We start from the raw sequence: 17,793 nt of genomic DNA on the forward strand, positions 1-17,793 counted from the left end.
GGGGGAAGCTAAATTAGTTGAGTGTAGAGAAAAATCAAATTTAAAGAAGTAGAAAAAAAAATGAAGAGAGAGAAAATGATAAAATGTTAAAATATTAATTAGATTAAAATCTATTTTTTTTAAAGTATTGGACTTGTGTATAATTACAAAAAAAGTTGGATATATTTATGTAATAATAGAAAATTGGAAAAAGCTACAGTATGAGATTTTTTATATTTGTCTCTTGGAGGTACCATCTATGTTTTGGACCAACCTAATCCGCATTGAATATGTGATTTATTTATATTAATATCACATCAATGATATTTTATCATAAATTTGACAATAAAATTTTGTAATTCTAGAAAAATGAAAAAAGAAATTGTAATTAATTGTAGTTGTGCATTGACTAGACAAATTAGTCTATAAAATATCTAAAATTTATAAGTGAAAATATAGATTTACTTGATAAGTAAGTCACCTACTTATAATCTTAACTATTGAATTGTTTTATTATTTCATTAATGGTTCATATTTATTTCTTGACATACAATTTTGTAACTATGTTAACCAACACCTTTCTGTAATCAAAGTAATTAACGTTTTTTTTTAATTAAAATTGATCTTTAAGCATTTCACAACCATAAATCACAAACTGCAATTAGAAAGACACAGTCGGCTCAAGGATAAGGATATTTTAGGCCAAATAAATTTTTTTACTTATTAAAAAGATCTTGAATCTTTTTTTATTTAATAAAAAGATCTCACATCCAAATATTTATAAAATTAAAATTGATAAAATCTTATATAAATTAAATAAAATATATTTTTTTTTGTAAATTATTTAATACTTTTATAAATACAAGTAAATTGGCTAATGAAAATAGTAGGGATGAGAGAAATATTAATTATAAATTGAGAAATTATGAGATAAAAAATGATCTGATATGAAAAATATTAGTTATAAATTGAGAAATTATAAGACAAATAGTGAACACATTGCTAACATGGGTGATTGGAGTCGTAGTATACACACTATTTTCTTTTTCAACCAAAAGATAAAAAATTTACATGAGTTTTTGATGTTGTTGTATAACAGTTGAAATGTCTTATTTGATTTTTGAAAAAATATATTTGAAGATGCTGTTAATTCAGCTAAATAAAATTTTCTATATTTATTAAATAAAATATTAATAATTTATTTATTAATTTTTTAAAAGACCCGTCTAATAATTTTGCTTTAGGCTTCATAACATGTTAGGTCGACCTTGTATAAAAACACTAAATAAATTAAATGAAATAATTTCATATGCAAAACAATCCTAAAAACCATGAGATAGAGAACTAAAAAACAAAAATAAATAAAATCTTATAAAAAATATTGGAACCATCAGAGAGGAAATATGGAAATGTGAGAAATAAATATTGGGAAAATGATGTTAATTAACATCGGAAATAGAAATAATACTCATATGAACATTGTACACAGGGGTGTCGATAAACCGAGTTTGCTTAAATAGATTATACTTATTTAAAAAAATTAAAACTTGAGTATGACTTGTATTATATATCAAAGACTTTATTTTAAAATTTGGTCAAACATTTTTGAGAGTTTGACTTATTCTATTAGTATATTCAAAAACCTATTTGTGTTATTTTTAAAAAGAACATTTCATATGTCTCTTAAAAGACTAATAAGTCAATAAAAAAGGTGAATTTTATTAAATTCCTATAACCATAACATTTATTTTTTTCTTTCACTTTTTGCAACATACTTGATTTATAGTATAATAATTTTGAAATAGAAAAATAGGTATGAACGTCAAAAAAATGAGAATAAAATATATAGTTCAAATTTCTAATAAAGAGTCTTTTACTATAAAAAAATATAAATAAAAAATATGTTTTTATTTTTTAAATAGATGAAATAAATATTATTTCTTAAAAAAATATGAAGAGTCTTTTATTTTATTTTTTGTTATTATTATTATTATATAAATATTATACTTTAATTATTTATATATGTATATTTGTTAAGTCTAATAGATTTTTCAAAAATATTGAATCTAGTCTATTTAAATAAATAATTAAAAAAAAAATTGAACTCAATATTTTTATTAATCAAGCTAGGGCTTTTAAAATGTCAAGTCATAGACCCTGTCATGTAGTCTGACCAATTTTCACCTCTATAAGGACTATACAGTTTTAGTGTGCTTTTTATCTTCAAATTTTATAATTTTATCTCAATTGTTTTATTTATAATTTTATTCTTTTATATTTTATTAAATAACTAAAATATTCAAAATGCTTTTATACTTATTTATAAAAATGATATCTAAATTTTAGCATAAGATTATTTAATTAACTCCAATTTATGCTTCATTATTAATTAATCAATTAAAGTTACAAAAAAAATAATAATTAAGTTAACAAAACAATTTTTATAATTTATATTATTTTAATCAAGAATAAATGATAGATGGCACCACAATGTCGTTAATACACTAATAAGAAGATGAAAACAATTTTGAAAGTGTTTCACCTCACTCAAATACTAAATTTTGCTAATTTCGTATGATTAAGATAAAAAGCTCATAAAAGAATCTTATATATCATAAATACTCACTACATTATGTATTTTAAGTCGTTTTAATAAAAAAATTATGATATTTTATTTAATTTAGATGTCAATTTACAATAAGATAAAATAGCATTACTATTTTTTTTTCATACTCTTTTTTACTGAGTTTTATTATCATGCTCTTAAACATTATAACGATTTTTTTAGTTTTTATTATCAATATTAATAAAGATAATTTAAAAATATATAACATTTTTATTAAATTTATGCTATTAATTACACTTTTTACATTAATTAGTGTGTTTTACTAGACTGAATATTATTTAGTACGTCAGTTTTATGTGTATGTGTAAACTGACACGCAGTTATTTTACAACAAACCTAACAGACAAGTTAGGTTTTTTTGCAATTAAAAAGTTAATAACGTAAACTGTTACAAAAATAAAAGATTAATTTGATAAAAAAAATATATATAAATATAAAGTACTGTTACTCTTATGTTACAAACCTTTAAACTAAAGGAGCTTATGTATTTGTTTATGGATAAAAAAAAAATCTGTATTATTTAGATCAATAAAAAAATAAATTAGAAGTGTGATTATGATACACATCACTTTCTTGGCTTTTGATTTTCTTCTCCAACTCATGGATCCAACTTTGAGACACCTAAAATTCTTCTTGAAGAGATGTAATTTCTCATGAGTAAGTGATTGATTTCTCTAAGTAGAAAATAATTTACATGAGGACTTTTTAACAACTTTTATATAATATATTGTGTATAGATTGCCAAAATGAATGTTTTTAATTTAAATTAAATTTATGTTTCCCATTTAATTGTTTTCATTGGTGAGAACAAATGAAATGTATATGGATAATAAACCAAATCATAGAGTTAGTAAATTGAACTATGAATAATTTTCTCACAATTTCAATCTTTTAATGTCACTTTGATTTATAATATTACTCTCTCATAGTTATCTATTCGATGAGATACGATTAGACTCATGTATACTTATTTTTATAATAATGTTAAATTTAACACAACTTTTAATCTTTCAGTTCAACAAAATAAATAATTTTAAAAGTTATAGCAAAGTAAATTTCTTTAGATTAAGTTAATATACTTAAGTATATTTTTATTAATAATTTTTAATGCATTAGTTAACTAAAGATGTTACTTGAGATGTATACTCATTCACACCTTTGAATAGATCCCTTAGAAACCTTCTTAATAGCAACATGAGTTTTGAATAGAGCAAATAAAGCTACTAATTAAGAGCACATTCATGAACAAAAAATCATAATACACACCTTATACAATGATTATCAAGCAAAGAAGGGATAAACCCATTAATGAACAAAATTACATACTTGTGTATATATTTTGTTTAATATCACATTTATTATTTAAAGTAAATGATATTTAATATTTTTTAAACATTATATAAGTTTTCATAGCAACAATTTCTTTTCAGTTAATACTTTCCCACATGGTGTAATAGGTTACATATCGACAAACCACGTCATATATAATACCCACCCCTTTACTTAATTGAATAAAATATTTTCTTATAAAACAATGCATATAATTACAAAGGAAAATGCTTCAAAATTTAATCAGTAAAAAATATCTAAAAACCAAAAAAGATTTTCCTAAAAATCAAAGAAGATCATAAAACTATTTTTAATGGATTTATAGAACTTCATTTTATGAGAAAGAATAGGAACGTATCAGATTTTTATTTTTCTTTTAGAAACTAAATTGAGCTGCATAGGTAAGTTTTAATATTTTTTTATTTTATTACTAATATGAGATGTCATATTAATATATTAATTTACTATTTATAGTTCTTTTAGACAATACTTACTAGTTTAATAAGATATTTTTCAAATATTTCATTTGTTCTAGATTCTAAACATAATATTAATTATAGTGCATTACATGTTTTATATATATTTTGATGTTATCTTATTTATAATAATATTATTTAACGTAATATAAATATGATAAGATAAAAAAAATATAAATATGTAATTATGCATCGTAAACAATGAATTAATTAGTCAAATTCAATACGACTTTTAATCAGAATTGATTGGATTAATTGATTATTAATAAGGAAAATGTGAGTGATTAATGTTTCTTATTGTGTGTAAGTTTGAATATTTTTTTTATAGAAAGTTAAAACATATTAAAAATCTGTTTAAATAATTCTTTAAAAATAACTAGGAAAGGCCATAAAATAAAATAATTACAAAAATATCTTATATATGCACTTTAATTAAGATGATTTGTTATTTAATCAAATAATTATTAATTTTGATTTTTTATTTTATTTTTGACAACCATAAAGGGAGGAGAGAAGGAAGACAACTTGATTGAATATTTAAGTGTTATGCTTGAAAGCAAGATCATACTATTGTGACCAACTAAATATAACAAGGATGATTCTACCACGAATGATGATCTTCTCCTTAGTATTGTTTATTAGTTGTTTTTATTTTGGTAGAGCTATAGATTGTGGTGGAAATCAAGTTACAAATACTATTATTGTTGACCAAAATAACAAAGGAGCATTCGTAACAATTCAAGCTGCCATTGACTCTATAAAGAGTCAAAATAAATATTGGATTATGATTAAAATAAATCCTGGCATATACAAGTAAGTTTTCTATATTTATATTTGATATAAGGAATATATATACAAGTAAATTTAATTTTGTTGCATGTTAAGTTTATATTAAATATTAAATTCATTTTATGTTTTTACACTTTAATTGAAATTGTGCAGTGAAAAAGTTCATATACCACTTGGAAAACCATGCATTATTTTAAAAGGATCCGGGAGCAATACCACAACCATTACTTACAATGATTCATTTCGAACTAGAGGCACATCTATGAGTAGTACATTCATGGCAAATCCATCTAATATTATTTTGAGTGGCATTACATTCAAGGTAAAAGAAAAATGAAATAAAGGGATAAAGTAACAAAATTAATAACTCTCCAAATATTTCTAATGCATTTTTTTAATATAATTGTAGAACACTTACGGATACGACGGACCTGCAGTTGCAGCTAGTTTATATGGCGATAAATCTGCCATATTCGATTGTAATTTTTTTGGTTATCAAGATACATTGCTCGCAGGAAAGAGACGTTCTTACTTTAAAAATTGTTTTATTCAAGGAGAAATTGATTTTATTTTTGGTGAAGGCCAAACTTATTTTGAGGTAATATATTCAAATTAACTACTTGTGTACAATTATATAAATATACATTTTGTTTTCATTGATTAAATAATGAAGCATTTATTTTTGGATGAATTTGTAGAATTGTGTGATGAATGCCGTACAAGGAGAAAATAGACCTATTGGTTTTGTCACTGCACAGAGAAGAAATGCAGCAAATGATACAAATGGTTTTGTTTTTAGGGGAGGGTCTATTGTTGGAACAGGTCAAGTGAATCTTGGAAGACCGTGGGGCCCTTACTCAAGAGTTATATTTTGGGAAACATATTTTTCATCTGTAGTCACTCCCCAAGGATGGGATAGTTGGGATTTAAAAAATGGCAAAGAGTAAGTTTAAATGAGTATTTCATATTTAATATTATTATTCTTTAATATTAGTATTGCTCATCATATAAAATAGTCAATTTTTTATATTAACATATTCAATATTTGATATATATTTTTGTTATATGTAATTTTTTTTCTTAATATAAGTACAATTTTATGCAGGAAAAATACTATTTTCGCAGAAGTAAATTGCAGTGGACCAGGATCCAATACTATGCAGCGTGTTAAGTGGGAGAAGCAACCAAGTAGTTTAAATCTAAATGATTATACTTTATCATCTTTCTTAAATTATGATGGATGGATTGAAAACATACCATCTATAATGTAGTTTAATATCAAATTAAGAAGGATAGTTAGCCTTACGTTTAGAAGGATCGTCATTTCTCACTCTATGTTTGCATTGAGGTGAATGATGACCTCACAACTTCGCAATTAGGATTCCAATTACAAACTCGTCAAGAATAGTGATGTTTTCAGCTTTCCATTTGATCTTTCATGTATTTGTTTTCTATCATTTGCCAGTGGTAGTAATTGTCTATGAAAAATTTGTGGTAGTTTCTCAAATAAATACAGAGATAACCATTTTGAAGTCCGAAAACAGATTGTTAATTTGTTCCCAAAGATGCATTCCATTAAACGTTTTCGTTTTTTAGTTGACAAACTCTCGATGCTCTATGTTAATCTCTTTGTTCTTTATAGTAGATCCCAAAATCAACAAAAGTTTTTTGATACCATGTTAACAATGAAAAAAGGAAGAAGAGAAACAACCACTCTAAGGTTTCATAACATAAAATAAACCAAAACTTCAGTTAACAATGTCTAAAATATCCTTACTAATAATATATAATAACATTATCTAACACTAATTAAAATAATTTAAAAATTAAGTTATTGTTGAAATACACTATACAACGAAATCTACACCACTCATAGTTAGATTTTGTAAATATACCGACAATGACTCGACACAAATTTAAATTCTATTTTAATATTTAATATGATCTCTTGTATCATCTAACATTATATTTCATTCTATTTTAGAATAATATCTTTGAATATTTCAAATATTATTATAGAGCAATATGTTTAAATTACAAAAAAAATTAACAAATTTATGATTTACTACAAAATAATAAAAATATTGCACATAAAGCTGCATAAGAAGAGACTACAAATAAAACTGCATAAAAAGCTACAAAAAAAAAAAAAATAAATAAAATAAAATGCTACAAAAATTGCAACATTTCCTATTTAAAATTTTGGTATTTTTGTTTTATTTAGGGACTTAATGGTAATACACTTTGTTAGCTTTTTAATTTAAACAAAAATTCCGTTCGTAAAACTGCATATAAAACTGCAAAAAAACAAAAACAAAAAATCTCATCACAAAAATTACTCTTTCTTACAATTTCTCATCCCTCTCCCATACCAAAATTTTTATTTATATTTGTAAGTGACACATAAAAAACACTATTAAAAAGATTGAACACATATTTAACAATAATAAATATATTAAAAAAATACATAATAAATATTTTTCGGTGATAAATATAAAAAAATTATGTAGTAAATATTTGTCACTAATACATAAAAAAAAAATTATTTTTCAATGATAAATATAAAAAATTACAGAATAAATATTTTTCACTAACACCTAATACAAAACTTAATATTTTTATGATTTAATACAAAATACAAAATTTAATATTTTTATAGTAATTAAAAAATATGAGCATATTTTTGTGTTTCTTGTAAGATCACACGTTCTATTTATAATGATATTGCAATAATTACATTTAATGTTTAGAAAATTGTATTGACTATGACTTCTAACAATTAATCTAAGATGTTCAACAATAAAAAGATGATAAAAACATACATTGAATTTTAATAATAATAATAATAATAATAATTTTTATTTATATTTAATTTAATTGACCGGTCTGATAAATCTAATTGACATTAAATCATTATATTTTATTATTCTTTTATATTATATTAATAATAATAATATTATTAAAAAGGTTCTTTATATATTCTTTCAATAGTATAAGAAATTTAGTATTTGAAAAATTAAAAATAAATAAATCTCATTGATTATAAATTTCTTATTTTTAAAAATGTCAACCTTAACAAATCAATCGAACAAAACAACTCATGCTTCACCATTTTAGTTTGATTAAAATTTAATGAGAACTTATGCTTCACCATTTTAGTTTGATTAAAATTTAATGAGAATACATTGTAATAACCAAACCAAATCAAATTGACCATTTTTAATTGGTTCAAAAAAATTATCCAAAAATTCAAACCAAACCGAGATGTTATATTCATACACACGATACTTTGGCAAAGTTTGGCTCTTAACTTAGACCCTTTTCGGAATAGTTTTTAAATTTGAAATTTCAATTAGTTCAATTTTAATTTTAATTTTATTTAAATTGAATCACTCTCTTTTCAATATATCTCATTATAAATTCATCAAATATAAAATAATATATTGACACGTCAAAATAATTAAAGATAAAAGATTAAAAAAAATATTAATTATTAAATATTTTTAAAATATTCAAATATTATAAAATAATTTATTTAATTAATAATAATTTTAGTAATAAGGTTAAAAGTAGTCATTGTGAAATATAACTATTGTTGTAATGATCGATTGTCAAAAGACAACTGATGCAAATAGTTGATAGCTGGTGGTAGTCGGAGCGTAACCGACGACGACGACTATAGAATGCCAGTGGATGGTGGTGACAGCAAATGTAGGAGGTTGTAGTGATGGTGGTCAGATGGTGATGGAGGTGGTGACAGTGGTTGGTGATGAGATTGTGGTTAGAGATAGGTGATCAAAGGTAGTGGTAAATACTTGTTGGAGTATTTGAAATATCTACTAATATTGACATATTAATTTTAAAACAAAAACAAGAATTTTAATAGCTATTTTTTTTTAATTTTAAAGAAAAACTATTTTAAAATTAAATAAAAAACCAACTCAACCTCATTTCATCCAACATTTTTTTATTTTGAGATTGACTTTCAAAATAAAAAATCAAAAACTCACTACCACTCAAACGGGCCGTTAGTATCTAGCATTATTGTTTTTGAAAGAGTTCCTAACTTTTTCTCAAGACCCTATCACCTGATAGGGGGTGCTGGCTGTTTTGCTCAGCTTGTGTAGTTGTTTTAAACAATGCTACATTATATTCAGTCTCAATCTGATGATGATGAATTTACAAATGTATCCACTCTCTTCTGTTAATGGAAAATGACATCTAGCTGAAACGAACATAATATTGACAACTAAGGCAGAAAAGGTGGAGAAAATACACAGATCAAAACCCCTAAAAACTAAGATGTCAAAAACACCCCCAGAGAAAAGATGACTCTTTAGTCTCTTTCTCGTAGAGTTAAAAAAAAAGGGGGGAAAATGAAGATCCCTAATAAAAACCCTATGTAAAATCATTAAAATAATTAAAACTTATTGGCTTTGCGAGCCCGATGCAGACATGAGTCTACTAATGAAAGGTGATATAGCTGCAAGCAATGCCTTTGGACATTCTTCATGAGGTAAATGGCCACATCCAGATATTGCAACTAGTCTCTGCAAGTGAAATGGTTAAGAGAAGCATTAGAAACTTTATGAGGTAGAATCATGACGAGCATGTGAAATGCTCAGGAAATTCAAAATGGGAGAGTAGGAAACTGAAGAAGCGTATTTAAATGTATTTCTTTTATAGACAAATGTAAGTGGTGTTAGAGAGAGGGGATTTGTTAGCAGCAGAGATCAAACTCTGAACCACCTTAATATTGCTTCGACGTCTTAACTCATACCACTTGGCTACACATTCGGAGACGTATTTGGGGAAGTACTTAGAAAGATAAACAATCCAGCAGAAAAAGATGAGAGCAAGAAGATGAGAAGTAGGATAGATGAAGGAGAAAATGAGAGTAAAATGAGGGGAATTCTTGTAGAGGATCCGTATTTAGTAGACATGGTACAAGTCTAGCAACACCCTCATTTTCCTCATCCATTTTCATACATAAGAATTTACAAATTTTGTCAAGAATGAATAATAATATGGTGAAAAGAAAGATACTTACAGAATTTTCAAGTTTTGAGGCCATAGCTTGACAAGATTTTAAGGAGACAAGGGAATCTTCAGCACCTGCAATAACTAACACCGGAATGTCTTCTACAGCTAGTAGCAATGATTCTGCATTTTTCGCTGAAAGGATGGTTTCAGATGACAATTTACCAATCTCATGAACAGCTTCATCCCATCCTTCAACAGATAATGGAGCCTTAACACATAAAAAGAACAGTCACATATAACACAAGTCAATAAATTTGGAATTCCAGAAATCTTGTAAGAATGGTGCAGCCTAAATTGCAAGGTTTTAACAGAAAAATTGATTTGAAAACTCAAGGCATGCGCTCCCCCAGGAAAAGAGTACACGGTATTAAATATATGCATAAAAACTAAAGAAAACTGTGTATCTATTCACCATGCCTATCTATGAGAAGCAGAAACAAATTTATGAGCATTTTCGCCACTATGAATTTGTGATACCTCAGTATTCAGCCTCTTTATCTCTAAGTCTATTATTTTCCATGACTACGAATTAACATTTTCTGCTGAGTTCATTCCATGCAATTTAATATCTTTGAATCACAGATTGAAAAATGAAAACTACAAAGCAGTTCCGAATTAAATCATGCTCATATAGCTTAAGAAGCAAACATACCTTGTAGAGATTCAAAACTTCTGTAGTCAATTTGGTAGCATCATACCAAGCACGCCGATTTACAACTTGAGTGATTTCCATCCTTAGTAGAGGACGCACCAAATGCTTCTTTCCAAGTGAGGTATGCAGGAGGATTCTTGCAAAGGATGGAACCACTTCCCTTGACAAGCTAACATTTAGCAATACAACCCCTTTTATAGTAACCTAATTTGACATAAAAACATTTTAGAAAAAACTAAATTATACCAAATGAGACATGCACATCAATTGTCGCATATTTACAATGTTCAACTAAAACATGCATTTATGTATGTGATCACACTCACACACATCATGAGAAAAAGTAAAATAAAAACAGTAGAACTACAAAACCACATGGAAAGAAATAAAAAATAAATAAAAATAGAACTGCAAAACTACACTGTGCTGGGACTGAATTTGAAAACCTGTTTTTATTGTTGTCTACATTTAGATAAAACCACTGAAGTTGCTTATTTACAAAACAACAAGGAAGAAGAAATACTCACATTACAATAATTACTTGATTTTTGAACTCTTTGTGCAGCCATAAGAGCAAGCAGTCCTCCGTCATCATGACCAATCAACACCACTGAAGAAAATCCAATCTCAGAACAGAATGATAAAAGCAGGTCAATCTGAAGAAGAAAAACAAATCTATCAGATATTTGATTTCAGAAAAAATTTAGATTGAAAAATGAAAAATAAAATATAAAATATAAAACACTAAAAAGAATGGTAGCATTGTAGCAATACACTCTTCCCATCAGAGGTCTATCATTAGATGAAGAAATTGTGGATTGTGAATTGTGGATCCCATCCCACTGAATAAGACAGTGAGATCCATGCAAAATCCACTTACAAAAATAATATCAAAAGTGTGTCGCTAGCATTTCTGTAAAAAAAAAAGAAAACAAAAAAAAACACATGGCTTTGAATATCAACACCAAAAAGAAAAGAAAAAACCAGAGAAGGGCTACCCGATTAAAATTTGAAAGTCAAAAATTGACTCTAGTAAAAAGGACCACATTTCGATCATAACCCAGATAGATAACTGAGCTTGGCCATTGCTTTCAATACATGTATAATCAAGAGTACAAAACAACAGATTGTCTTATACTACATGTTGCATCAATGACAAATTATAATCACCTGACTTTCAAGCTTATAAGGATTAGGCAACTCCTTTTTTTCCCAGTCTTCCCGACGCGGCCTTGCACTTAATCCCCATCCAGGCCTATCAAACGCGGCGACTGTGCAATTAATCTCCCGTGCTAGAGACCCCATCACATGCCTCCAAGAGAAAACTCCTCCACCAAACCCGTGTATTAAAACAACACCTAATTGGCCAATACTTTGTTCCAGAGATAAAGAACCCAATTTACTACTGTCATCTTCTTCACAAATACCATTTAGATGAAAAATAGGGACACCTTCAGAAAAAACAGAGGTTGCAGTACTATCTAATAGAGGAGCATACAGAGATGATCCATTGAGTTGATTGCTATAGCTTCTGTATAGATGCGTCTCTATCTTCGGAGACATATCTATCCAATGTGTATCCACTTTCTCCAACCCAACAGACACTGATGAAATGCTGCAACTAGAATTCAATTCAACACAGGATGTTGAGGCCAAAGTATGTGGAGGTGAACCAGGTAAGTTGAGCTTGTAATGAAGAGTAATTCCTTGGCATGTAATGAATGAGCTGTCTGAGTCTGCGAGTAATCTGGCCTGCAATTCTTCGTCACGAGCAGTCCCAAAAGGTCTCCGCCTCATTTCACCGTCACTTTTTGGGGTTCTCCCACCAGAAGGAGTAGGAGAACGAGGGACCTTTGAATAGCCAGAGAAAACACTTTTGCACGATAGGACCTGTTTAAGGGCATAAATAAACGTATGCAGTTTTTAACTCGCATTAGCCACCAACAAAAGTCTTGACAATTTCAGAAATTTTCTTTTTAAGTTGGCCTGTAGTATTACAACCGCTTTATTCAAAAAAAAACAATTAAACAAAAGAAGCAACATAAATACCAGCCTAAGAAATTACAGAGAGACTAGATCGCCATTCGAAACTTACAGATTCGGGGTCAACGCGATGAAACAAGAGCTTTCTCCTTGCTCTGCAGCTGGTTCTATAAGCAGCAACAGTATGGCCAAGAGCAAACACAACCGACGAAAGGAACAACACCGGCATTCCCCATGACTTCTTCAAATGAAGTCTCTGTCTTTTTAGAGAAGCTACTGAAGCTTCAGCTTCAATCTGGGAATTTACAGTGAAAACACAAGCTTTGACCGAAAGGAGAACAATTGAGGAAAAGGAACACAGAGTGACAGTTCCAAGGTAAGGACCATGTGAAAGAGCAGGGCCATCACAAATAGAATAAACACCTGCAAACAACAGAGAAGGATTAACCCAACATCAAAACTTACAATAATCAATTTATTATTTCTTTCAACATATTTTACCCAGGAAACTCACTCTAAAAGGTAACCAAATATTGATACTTCAATTTGACACTAAAACATAAAATAACTCCAATTAATAAAAAAAAATTAACAAAATCTAAAACTTAAAACAACTTAAGCATTAACAAAAATCTAAAACTTAAAACAACTTAAGCATTAACAAAAATCTAAAACTTAAAACAACTTAAGCAACTGAACACGTGAGTAGTTATTAAAACTTAGTACATGTTTGAATTGACTGTGAGTTTCCCAAAATCACGGTGACACCATGATTTTGTTGAATCTCAAAGCATAGGTTTTTCCAAAATGATTTTGTTGAATCTCAAAGCATAGGTTTTTCCAAAATTTAGGTGGCACAACCTGATTCTGCCAGGCTCACCGTCAATCCAAATATGCATTAGTGCATATTTTTGGTACCATGGTGGGTTTGCCGGAGTCACTTGAGCCACCGTGAGTTTGCAAAAAACTACATGCACGTAATTACCAAACATACACCTAGACTTGGAAATGTTGAAGCAAAATCTAATTATATAAAAAAAGTAAAAAAACTACATGCATTTGCTTGACTTGGAAATCAATAAAAGAACAAAAACAAAGTTAGAATCACAATAAGAAAAAGAAAAACAAACAAATTAATGAGATAAAGTAAGATTAGAACTTAGAAACAAAAACTTAACAATTCCTTGAAACACCAAGCAAAAAATAAAACTCAAAAGTGTGTGTGTGGGAGAGAGAGAGAGAAGAATACATATAATGACGAAAGATCTTATGACTGAAACAAGAGGAATATCAATCAAAGAACTCTTGAAAGAGTAACGGCGAAAATGCTCCTTCAAACCATAGCACTTAACACAAGTAAAATTCGAGATCAAAACGCATGGTACAAGAACATCAACCACCGCAACAACCACCGGAAGCGACGTAACAATCAGCGAAACCACCAATGCAACAACAAAGAAAACCGTTCGAATAAACCTCCGAAGCTTCTCGAACAAGCATTGTCCTCCCTTCGCCATAACCGCCCTAACAACCTTTCCGCGATTGACGGGCGGTTAGTTACGATCGCCTCAACAGATTACTTAATTAGTTATTATTATTCGATGATTAACCGAAACCGTTACCGAGAACGACGTAAGGTTCTCGGACGGTGGTTCATTGGCCATTTCCGGCGACAGGAAGAATGAGAAGGGATGTTCAGAGTAGCCGGAGAGATTGTGTAATGGTAGTGGAGAAGAACGCCATAGACGGCGGTGGTTGCCGGAGATTTGTTAGGGTTCCGGTGAGAAGAAAAGCGTTGTCTGTGATTTTTTGTTTTCTTCAAACGTTCGTTTTGAATGCTTTCTTTCTCCTCTTCTCTTCTCTTCTCTTCTCTTCTCTTCCCTTTCTATTCTCTCCTTTCTGTTTTTTCTTTCGTCGCACTATGTTTTATTTAAAAAATATGTTACGGTCCAAACTAATGAAGACTTTAAAATAATTTATTAGTATTTATAAAATAACATATTTATTTATTTATTTTTAATTATATCATTAGAGATTGAATTTTTATATTTGTTTTTTTAATAACATTACCGAACATCGAATCTCTAGCTCACTGAATTTATTTATTTATTTTTATTAAACTAAATCATTGAATTTGATTTTTCGTTGTTATGTTGTCTAAATTTTAAAGGTTAAATTTTCAATAATGTATTATGAAATTAAATAGTATCACTTTGTTGGATGCTGAATACTTGTTTGAGCATAATATTTAGACATACATATAAATATATAAAAAAAACGACTAAATATTTATTAATAATTTTTTTAATTTGTGAGTGTTTTTCTATAATTTGGATTTGTGTCCATATAAAAATTACTTGTGATAGATAGTCATTATATTCTTATATTATTTTCTGTAAAATGTGTGTTTATATATATGCTAAAAATAAATAATATAAATATATAAAAAAAATTAAATAATACAATTATGAAGTATAACAAAATAAATTTTTAAAATCTAAAGTTAAGTTTCTGTTAGGAGAAGATCCACATTCAATACTCAAAACACCTAGAATAAAATCACCTCAAACAGAATTTATATATATACATATATATATATATATATATATATATATATATATATATATATATATATATTATCTCGAGAATTAATTTTAACATTTGCATATAGGGATACTTACTTTAAAAAAAATGCGGTTGCTAGGATTGTAGGGGTTTGGTGGTTGATGGAGAGTCACTGGCAGGTAGTGGAAGTGTTGGCAGACACAAAATCCATCATAATTTAATTACAATAAATTAACTGGATATTCTTTTTGCATATCTGGCTTCCTTTTAGTATTTGTGAATATATACAGCGAAATTAGCCTTTCATGTTAGTATTGATTGATTAAAACTTAGAGTAGTCCATAAAAAATAGATTGATTTAAAATTAGCCTTTCATGTTGCAGTTTAAGCGTTTATATCAGTGATAAGATATATTATGGGTTTAAAGTTTAATTAGTATTGAATAAAAAAAAAGTTTATTTATTATGCATGAATTGGACTTGTTTGACTTTGAGTGTTATTTTAATTAAGTGAAGTATCTTTTATTTGATTATTTTCAAAGGAAATAATATTATTTTTTACACTGACATAGTCTTCAACTCCATACAAGAATTTCAAATTCTAAAGTTTTGTTGTGAATTTAGGGATTACAATTGCACTACATGTCAAGCTTACATAAATTATGATTGCTTATTAAAACAACTTATAAGAATTGGTAGTGATTTCTATAGATTGAATCTCATTCGCAACTGACAAATATGACTTTTAAGAATATTACTCTTGTCTATTATAACTAGATGACTTAATTGCCTTGATATAATTAAAAGAATGAGGTTTATTATATCTCATATTTTTAGATAAAGTAATCAATGTGTGGACAATATTGTTAATTTGAAACTACACAGGGTTAATAGTCATTGATGAGATATTATATCTTATAATGTTTTCAATAAAAACAATATTGATTTTCCTAAATATAAATTTTGTTGATATTTATAGAGGTTTACTACATTATTTTATCATTTACCATGGTTTTATTCATGTGAATTTTCCTAGTAAGGTTTTTAAAGATATAGTAATTTGTGTCCATCACAATTGTTTTATTGGGTTTTGGACCTTGGTATAGTTTTCTCAAGCATATTGTATTTTTTTTTAATAATATTTTTAAGTGCTGCAAATAATAATAATTAACTTGAGGTGTCAACATAAATGAATATCAAGTTAATTATGTGATGCAAAATCTATGACACAACTCATATTCTAATAAGTAGTGGTGGGTATATGAATTGAGGTTTGCAGATCGTTCTATTTCACCTGTAGTTTGTGCATGCTAATAATTTGAATTAAAAATTCATTAATGTTGTATTCAAAAAATAAAATTTCTTCTCGTACTTGTGAAATAAAATTATTTAAAGATTTTATTTTGATATTTTTTTACTCAAAAATTTTAATTTTATTAAACCTGCATCTTTATTATTTACCAAAATAAAAACTACTCTTCAATCCTTGTATTTTGTTAATAAAAATAAATCTGAAAAAATTTCCATTTCCAAACAATCCCTTGAAAAATAATTTTCAAAATTAAATATAGAAGTTGTAAAAATCAAATTTTGAATATCATAATTCAAACTAGCCACACCCACCATTTTATTACAATAAACAAATTAATAAATTTATTAATAAAATTGTTTATAATAGTTAATTCTAAATTAATAATGCTTAAATAAAAAAAAAAGTTGTTAGATTATATAAACTCGAAATAATATTTTCAATTGTTAAGTTACAATGATTGAAATTTAAAATTTGTGAAATTTGAGCCAATAAAATATTACACTAATAAGATTTGTAAATTTGAAAGTTAAAATAATAGTATAATAAACAATAAAAATACAGGTTTAATAAAAATAAAATCTTTGAGTCAATAAAATATAAAATAAAATAATATCTTTATTATGGAGTTTTTAATTCGAGTTATTACGAAAATAAAAAGAAAATATATTTAGAGATATTATAGCATATAGTATCAAAGAGTTATTGAATAGTAATACAATCACATAACATCTTTATTGAGTAATTTAATCTTATATATTAATTAAATCTAATGGTTATTATGAATAGTTCTCGTTTCTCATAATAACTATCAGTTCTCACTTGATACGCTCTTTATATATATATATATATATATATGAACATTTTTTTTTCTTTTGATATCAATTTTGCGCAATTATAGAACACAAGAAAGTTCCAAAAAAAGCCTTTTAAATCAATTGTTTATGGCAAGAGATCCAACAACGCAAAATTTTACATAATCTCAACCGTAATAATGATCATCCATCATTTAAGATTAAAGCAACATAGATCCAAAAATTATT

The 17,793-nt window shown here is 27.0% G+C and overlaps 1 protein-coding gene and 1 pseudogene across 1 annotated transcript; one reads left to right on the top strand and one right to left on the bottom strand.

Annotated features, from left to right (window-relative positions):
• Positions 1-986: 986 nt before the first annotated feature.
• On the top strand, positions 987-6,470 carry LOC140920674 (putative pectinesterase 10; annotated as a pseudogene).
• Positions 6,471-9,326: 2,856 nt separating this feature from the next.
• Positions 9,327-14,813, bottom strand: LOC101501411 (uncharacterized). The gene is made up of 7 exons (XM_004506832.4): positions 14,127-14,813; positions 12,990-13,300; positions 12,065-12,784; positions 11,422-11,550; positions 10,895-11,098; positions 10,250-10,450; positions 9,327-9,749 (listed from the first exon to the last, which is right to left on the bottom strand). The coding sequence occupies exons 1-7, from the start codon at positions 14,392-14,394 to the stop codon at positions 9,627-9,629; spliced, it is 1,956 nt and encodes a 651-aa protein (XP_004506889.1). The 5' UTR covers positions 14,395-14,813; the 3' UTR covers positions 9,327-9,626.
• Positions 14,814-17,793: the final 2,980 nt, after the last annotated feature.

This window comes from Cicer arietinum, chromosome 6, assembly GCF_000331145.2.
Source record: "Cicer arietinum cultivar CDC Frontier isolate Library 1 chromosome 6, Cicar.CDCFrontier_v2.0, whole genome shotgun sequence".
Lineage (NCBI taxonomy): Eukaryota > Viridiplantae > Streptophyta > Magnoliopsida > Fabales > Fabaceae > Cicer > Cicer arietinum.

Bases quoted from the DNA above. Each gene is read 5' to 3' on its own strand.
- LOC101501411 (XM_004506832.4), bottom strand. From the start codon at position 14,394: ATGGCGAAGGGAGGACAATGCTTGTTCGAGAAGCTTCGGAGGTTTATT. The intron at 12,785-12,989 runs GTAAGTTTCGAA...GCCCTTAAACAG, and splicing joins ATCGCGTTGACCCCGAATCT to GTCCTATCGTGCAAAAGTGT. The intron at 9,750-10,249 runs GTAAGTATCTTT...TTTCACTTGCAG, and splicing joins CCTCAAAACTTGAAAATTCT to AGACTAGTTGCAATATCTGG.